Source organism: Aotus nancymaae, unplaced genomic scaffold (assembly GCF_030222135.1).
Source record: "Aotus nancymaae isolate 86718 unplaced genomic scaffold, 86718_ANA_hifiasm-v0.15.2.pri h1tg000103l, whole genome shotgun sequence".
In the NCBI taxonomy this organism is placed as follows: Eukaryota; Metazoa; Chordata; class Mammalia; order Primates; family Aotidae; genus Aotus; species Aotus nancymaae.
The window spans coordinates 461,194-469,540 of record NW_026988518.1 but is presented as its reverse complement, the minus strand read 5'-3'; the positions used below and the strand labels follow the sequence as shown (position 1 = coordinate 469,540).

Genomic DNA, 8,347 nt, shown 5'->3' with positions numbered 1-8,347 from the left:
TAAAGCTTCACAGCTAGTTAGTGGCAGAGCTGGGACTCAACACCAGGCACCACTTCATAAATCATGAATTATGATTTCACACAGCATGCAATCTAGAACAATCACTTTCAATCTTGTTTTTAACCATAATCCTTCCAGTAAGACTACATGAATCAGTACAAAACATAAGTAACAGAAACATAAGTTTTGTGAAATAATACTTTTACCAAATGTAATGCATTTGGATCTTTTCTATTTTATTTTTTAAATTGCAGGTTACATACAATTAATAAATTGATTTTTAAGCTCACCAATGGGTCACAGCTCACAACTTGAAAAACACTACTTCGGACACCAGAGCTACAAATACTAACTCAGTATCGCCACTAGAATGTTTAAAAGTCATCTCAAACTTAGCATGTCTACAGCCTCCTGCTTTTCACCTTCCAATCCTATTCTTCCTCTTTTTCTTCCTTTCTCAGTAAATGGCAACTTCTGCACTTGCACTATCAGTATGGTAGCTGCCAGCCAAGTGAAGTTATTCAACACTTGAAATATAGCTGTCAGAATTAAGACATGCTGTTAGTATAAAACACACATCAGATTTTGAAGAATTAGTATGGAAAAAGAATGTAAAATATCTCATTAATAAATTTTTTTACCACACCTGCTGGCTCACACCTGTATTCCCAGCACTTTTGGAGGCCAAGGTGGGAGGATCACTTGAGCCCAGGAGTTGGAGAACAGCCTGGGATATATAGTGAATCCTCATCTCTACCAAAAAAAAAAAAAAAAAAAAAATATATATATATATATATATATATACACACACACACACACACATATATGGCACCAGGTATTGTGGCAAGTGCCTATAGTCCCAGCTACTGGGGATGGATGAGGGGGCTGAGGGAGGAGGCTGAGGCTGCAGTGAGCTGTGATTGTGCCACTGCACTCCAGCCTGGGCAACAATGAGACCCTGTCTCAAATGAAACAAAATAACTTTGTCTATTGGTTATATGTTGAAATGATGTCTTGGATATATTGAGTTAAGCAAATTATATCGCTAAAATTAATTTCACCTTTTTCAAAACTTTCTTTCTTTTTTTTGAGACAGTCTCGCTCTGTCACCCAGGCTGGAGTACAGTGATGCGATATGGGTTCACTGCAACTTCTGCCTCCCGGGTTGAAGTGAGTCTTCTGTCTCAACCTCCAGAGAAGATGGGACTACAGGTGTGTGCCACCATGCACAGCTAATTGTTGTATTTTAAAAACTTTTTTAAATGTGGTACTTGAAAATTTTAAATGACCTATGTGGCACTTAATATTTCTATTGAACAGTGCTCTCTGGTCCCTCAGGCCAAAAGTCTTAGAATCATCCTTGACTCCTTTCTCCACTAGCAAATGCTGTAGGTTCTACGTTAAAAATAGTCCAGAATTCAACAACTTCTCACCACTTTCACTGCTATACCACGTCCCTGCCCCCCCCCCCCGCCCCCCCAAAACACACGCAAGTCACTTTCTCTTGCTTGGATAACTAAAATAGCTTGCTAACTGGTTTACTTGCTTCCTTCCTTGCTCCACTCTACAGTGTATTCAACTATTTCCCAAAGTTGCAGAGCGATCCTTTTAAAAGGTCAATCAGATTATGTCACTCCTCTGTTCAAAATCTCCATGGCTCCTTTTTTCCTAAAGTTTAAAAGCCCAAGTCCTTGCAATGGCCTACAAAGCCTTATAAGTTCTGGTCACCCACCTGTGCTCCGGAGCCCCTCTCCTGCCCCATCTGTCTGTCCTAATCTCTTACCACTCACTTCTTCACTCAGCTATGGCGACCTTCTTCGGTTCACCAAGTATGCTCCTGCCTCATGGACTTTGCACTTCCTATACCTCCCTCTACATGTAACCTTCTACCTCAGACATCCTCTTCCTTCTTTCTCGCAGTTTGGCAGCACTTTACTGAAAATTGTATTTAAAAATGTAAACCTCTCTCGGCTTACTCTTCCATACTTCCCCCTTCCTATTACATATAGGATATAATATATCCTTCCTATTATTTAGGATATTATAATATATCCTTCCTATTATTTAGGATATATTATATCCTGTATAATTTATTTATCTGTCTCTCACGAATAAAATGTAGCAGTTCCTTGAGAGCAGTGACTGTTTTACTGTTGCATTCCCAGTACCTTATGTGCCTGTCAAATAATAGAGGCCAGAAAATGAGCTGTGGGTTCCCAAAGTCAGTTACGGACCATTTGTAACTAGCCATTCTCAGAAATCTACAGAAACAAACGTCTCAGTATGTTGTTTTTTGTTTCTTTTTTTTTTAAACCTATATCCTCTTTGGACCTACAGTCATTCCACAATAAAGAATGTAAGAATCTTCTCCACACCCCACAAGGCTTAGTTAACCAAATCTTCTGTTCATTTTCTCATGACCATTAGGAGCCCTCCAAAATCCCTGGAAGATGGGTTTTCCTTTACCCTCAGGCATTAAATCTCCTTAAGCATCTGCAAAAAGTCCTGAGTTACTGGCCTAACAGTGTAGCTTAATCTCAGACGATCTCCAGGTCTATTTAGTTTATATTGGGTACACCCGGACACCGTTAAGTATCAGTGGTGTTTGCACTCTCAGTGGTTTGCAGACTGGCCACACCTTACCGTGTCTGTATCAGTAACATGTGTCCTGTCCAGTAGCACTAGAAATGATGGACAAGAGTTGGATGGAATGTCAATGGTGTAGCCAGGTCTCTTATTTTATATACTTAGAAGTCAGGGCTCTGAGAACTTAGGCCAAGTTAAAAATATTAAAACGAAGAAACAAAACATGTGGTGATACAAAAGGCACTGGAAGCTGGGTCATTTGCCCCTCACCATTCAGCCCTTCCCACCAAAAGATCCTACTGTGCAGCTCAACCTAGCTCTCAGCCTGGTACCGCAGGATTTCAATGTGCAACAGTGAGTTCGCAAGCTGTTCAAGGCAGACCGCGCCTCAGCCGCTGCACCTTCCCGGTGGCGAGGAGAAATCGCGGCTCCCGGCCTCGGCCTCAGCCTCCTCCAGTTCCCCGGGCCCGGAGCCGACAGAGACGGTGCGGTGCCCACTCTCTCGCGAGACCAGCGGTCGGGGCGAGCGGGGCAAGTCTCCCGGAAGTGGGCCAGCGGACGGTCCGCTCCCACCTGGGGCGAGTGTGCGCAAGGCCTGGTGGGGTCCTGGGTGTGCCCTGGAACCTGCGCGAGGCGGAGTCGCCAAGACGCTGCCTGTTCCTCACGCAGCCGCCTCGGCCCTGCCCGGGCCGCCGCCGCCCCTCCCTTTGCCCTTCACGGCGCCCGGCCCTCCTTGGGCTGCGGCTTCTGTGAGCCGCTGGGTAGCCAGCCTTTCCCCTTCTCCCGGCCCCCTCCCCCGACCCCAGCACTGGAGTCGCGGGTCCTGCAGTGCCCCAGAAGCTGCACGTATAACTTGCTCGGCGTAAGTGCTAGGAATGCCGCTGGCCTCGCGGGGAAACGCATTCTTTCTATCTATAGCTCGCTCTGTACATCTTCTACGGCAGCTATTCCAGGGGCAACAACTGCTTCCCTCTGTTCTCATCTCCCCATTGGTGGCTGGCGACCCGAATTTGGGAATGGGGAGATCGCCCACCTGTTATCTTTGAGCAGACTAATCTCTTGTAAGCTGAAGTGCCATTCGGAGTCTACAGAGCCCTGTGGCTTGGGGCCGGGAATGTCCCCCTGACTTCAGGCTTTCGTAAATGTATTGCTTTTCTCTGAGAATGCTCTAGGTTTTTAATTTTTTAATTGTAAGAATCTATAATACAGCATTTTTATTTCGGTCTTATTCGTTGTGCTCAAAGGCAGGAAACTATTAATTTGCCTTCTCGAATCTTATTTGTTACAAGATTCATTCTCTTTCATTGCTCTGCTAGGGATAAAACACACTTCGAACATGTAAGTGCCGCTGTCAGCTCTGGAGAGTTTAAGGCAATAGTTATTTTCGATATCTTAATTCCTTTTTGTTTCATAGGGATAACTCATTCGACTGTGGAGTTCTTTTAATTCTTCTGAAAGGTTTCAAATCCTCTAGAAGCCAAAATGGGGCACAGTAAACAGATTCGAATTTTACTTCTGAACGAAATGGAGAAGCTGGAAAAGACCCTCTTCAGACTTGAACAAGGTCAGTAGCAAGTTGTTTGGCCCATTTGTGTCTTTTAAACTTTTAATTCATTGGCAGTCCTGTCAAATTTTTTAAAGCTTTAAGATAAATATTATTTACAAGGATCTTTCTAAAACTCGATTTGTGCAAAGATGGTCCTGTGTTGTCTATATATCATTAATAAGTGTTGATTTGAATTAAAAATATTTTATATCCCTCATGTTAGGATAAGGATAAAATAGTTCACTTTTCTCTGCATACTTATTCCCACTTAAGATTGAAGTTAAATATATGATCAGAAGATTGACCATATTATTTCTAATAGCATTTACTATTAAAACTTGGTAAATTACTTCCTATGTAATTTCACTTTGGGTATGTCTGTAGTTTTGCCTTTATATAGCTCTATCTCTTTTCCTTTGTTGAACCTTTGAATTGATAAAATAGATTACAGCAAAAAGCATAGTAAACTATTGTTTATGTATATCAAAAACCTCTCAAACGTGGATAAGGTAAAAGCTGAAAATATTTTCTTACCAAATAAAAAGTGCAGCAGTTTATCAAGTTATGTTGAAATATAGTTGAGCTGTATTTAAAAGATCAAATTATTTTTCTACAAGACTAGTTAATAGATGCTTTATTTTCTTAGCCTTTGTAATTTTTCAACATAGAGGAAGTATAATATATGAAAAATGCAATCCCCCTTGTCAGTGTACCAAATGGATGTTGATGGACATAAACATCTTGAAGGAATTTTTTTAATTTCCCTAATGTTTTAAGAGTTGAATTTTTGAAAATAATTTCATACATGAAATGTGTTATCTTCATGCCAAATCTTCGTCTTTTTCCAACTTTGGCATTTAAAATCACTGAGTACCGACTCCATTTTTGGCTTTCCTGACTCTGCACTTTCTTGGTTTGGTTTTTTCCCCCTGCCCTGTTGTGTATTCTTGTCAACTTGGTGTCTCTTCCTGGGCTTTCTTCCTTTCACTTTTTAATTAATTATGGGTATCTTCTAGGAATTCTTTATTTTTCTGTTCTGCTTTCAATGAATTACACAGTCTTATGGCCCAACTGTTGCCTCTGTGCTGACGACTCCTTTTAGAGGAAAGGCCTTGAGCTTTCTTCTTGGAAGCTTTCAGAGTATGATGACAAGGGTAAAGAGCCAGAATTCTCCTGGCTCTGCTGCTAGCAAGCTGACTTGGAGCAAGTTACATTAATTCTGAGCATTGGTTTCTTTTTTTCTTCTTCTTTTCTCTTTTTTTTTTTGAGACAGGGTCTTACTCTGTTGCCCAAGCTGAGTGCTGTGGCATGATCACGGCTCCCTGCAGCCTCGACTTCTGAGCTCAAACAGTTCTCCTGCCTCAGCCTTCTGAGTAGCTGGGAGTACAGGCATGTACCACTATGCCCAGCTAATTTTTTTGTTTTTAAGAGACTGGGTCTCACTATGTTGCCCAGGCTGGTCTTGAACTCTTGGACTCAAGCAACCCTCCCTCCTTGGCCTCCCAAAATACTAGGATTACAAGCATAAGCCGCCAGTCCAGGCCCCAATTCTGAGCATTAATTTCTTTCTCTTTTTTTTTGTTTTGTTTTTATACATATTCTGCTTATGTAGCATTAATTTCTTTACTGGTGAAATGAAGGAGGTAATTTCTGTTCTTCTACCTTTCTAGGTTTTGAGGCTCAAAATTAATAATATGTGGATTTTTAGTGACAAAGCCCTAAATAAATAAAAGGCATTGATAGCTCACACTATGTATTTCCACCCCAGACCTTGGCTTCAACCTGATATTATGCAACAAAATGGCATTAGGATAGCTCAACTTGGATATGCTTAAATCTAGCATGTCCAAAACTGTCTCCTCACCATTCTCAATCCTTCTTTATTTCTCAGCTTCCCTGTTTATTTTTGTGGCATCTTCATTTTTATAGTTCCCAGGGGAGAAACCTTGTATTCTTCTTTGATGATTTCTTCTCTTTTCCTTTAATCTCTTTTTAAGCTTGCAATTTATTTCCAAATATCTCTGATTGCATGTCTATGTGTATGCCTGAATATATATGCCAGAATAATCTTATTCAGTCTGTTTCCTTTTTATTAAGTGGGATGTATAAAATCAAATTTAAATACCTCTGTCTGACTTCCTATACATTCTGTAATAAGATTACACCTTCCTTAGCCAAGATTGTATCTCATTATTCTCCATCATTAATGTCATACATCTTTAAAGTTGCCCAAATCATTCTTGTTAATTCCCTTCTCAGTGATTTTTCTCATGCCTGTCCTTATACCCCTACTCCTGTCAGATTCCTTTATATATATTGAATCCCATTTACTGTCAGTCTGTGTGTTGCCTAAGTTTCAACTTTCAGCTAGAATTGCACCTCCTCTGTGAGATTTTTCCCTAATATTTTGCTGTCTGCTTTCTTTGATTTCCAGTTACACAATGGGCACAGAACTATTAAGTGCTGAATAATGAAGCGGTGTCTAAAAGCTTGTTAGCCTTACAGTGTCCGACTAGGGTTTAAAATCTGTGAGAATTGATGAGGGCAGGTGAGTGACACTTGTAATCTTAGTGCTTTGGGAGGCTGAGACTGGAGGGCCACTTGAGGCCAGGAGCTCATGGTCAGCCTGGACGACATAACAAGACTTTATCTCTACAAAAAAAAGAAACAAGATTAGCTGGGCATTATGGTGCTTGCCTGTGGTCCCCAGCTACTCAGGAGGGTGAGACAGAAGGATCGCTTGAGCCTAGGAGTTAAAGGCTGTAGTGAGCTATGATCCTACCATTGCATTCCAGCCTGAGTGACAGAGTGAAACCCTGTCTTTAAACCACAAAAATAAAGGGCCGGGCGCAGTGGCTCACACTTATAATCCCAACACTTTGGGAGGCCGAGGTAGGTGGATCACCCAAGTTCAGAAGTTCGAGGCCATCCAGCATGATCAACACAGTGAAACCCCGTCTCTACTAAAAATACAAAAATTAGCTGGGTGTGGTGGTGCATGCCTGTAATCCCAGCTACTTGGGAGGCTGAGGCAGGAGAATTGCTTGAATCTGGGAGGCACAGGTTACAGTGAGCCAAGATCACACCATTGCACTCCAGCCTGGGCAACAAGAGCAAAACTCCGTCTTAAATAAGTAAATAAATAAATAAATAAAAATAAAGTCTGTGAGGATAGGGACAGCCTTACAAACCTAATGCAGTGGGTAACAGTTAAATACTTGCTGATTGATTACTAAAACTCCAGTTAAAACTAGCAAAAATTGTACATTCAGCTAACCTATTTGAAGAGGGAACCATGAAAGATATGAAAAAAGAATGATGTGACTGACTTTAAAACTCTGGTTAAAACCAGTAAATTTATCCAAATGTTATGAATGGGAATGTCACCTTTTTTTGCAATAATGGGATGATCATATTATTTAAGAAGATAATTTGAAATCAACGATGAGTTGAAGAGAAAGGACATTGGAGACAAGAAGCATTGAGAAGGCTATTTAAAAAACACATCTGGTTAAAAAAAAAAAAAGGGTTTAACAGAGTCAGAGTTGAAAAAGAAAGGACAAGGCTGGGCATGGTTGCTCACACCTGTAATCCCAGTACTTTGGGAGGCTGAGGCAGCGGATCACCTAAGGTCAGGAGTTTGAGAACCTGCCTGGCCAACATGGTGAAACCCTGTCTCTACTAAAAATACAAAAACTAGCTGGGCATGATGGCAGGTGCCTATAATCCCAAGTACTCGGGAGGCTGAAGCAGGAGAATTGCTTGAATCCGGGAGGTGGAGGTTGCAGTGAGCTGAAATCGTGCCACCGTATTCCAGCCTGGGCAACACAGTGAGACTCTGCCTCAAAAAGAAAAAAAAAGAAAAAGACAGGGCAAAGTATGAGTTATTTTTAAATTTAGAGGACTTGGTAACCAATCAAATGTGAAGAAAAACTGGCAATTTTTGGTTTTTCATATTTAATTGGTCACCAAAAACCTCGTATTTCTTTCCTTCTCTCTTTTCCACATGAGGGAATTCTTTCTCTTTTTCAAGACTGATATTTCTATAGATTCTTCCAATTCAACAAGTATAAGACTAAATAATGATCTTTTCTAGACAAATCATAGTCTTTCCTTTATTTCCTAACTCATTTAGTGGCAGAATAATGAACAAAACCAGGCTGGGCACAGTGGCTTACTCCTATAATCCCAGCACTTTGGGAGGCTGAGGTGGGT

At 41.1% G+C, this 8,347-nt stretch overlaps 1 protein-coding gene across 3 annotated transcripts in view; it reads left to right on the top strand.

Moving 5' to 3' along the window:
- Positions 1 to 3,348: 3,348 nt before the first annotated feature.
- AGL (amylo-alpha-1, 6-glucosidase, 4-alpha-glucanotransferase) overlaps positions 3,349 to 8,347 on the top strand; it is a 70,141-nt gene continuing 65,142 nt past the window's right edge. The window contains exons 1-2 of one of the 3 annotated variants that reach the window (XM_012458462.3): positions 3,349 to 3,448; positions 4,001 to 4,150. In XM_012458462.3, coding sequence (XP_012313885.2) covers positions 4,069 to 4,150 — 82 coding nt within the window. In that variant the 5' untranslated portion in view covers positions 3,349 to 3,448; positions 4,001 to 4,068. The other 2 variants (XM_064370212.1, XM_012458461.2) reach the window with 2 other exon arrangements.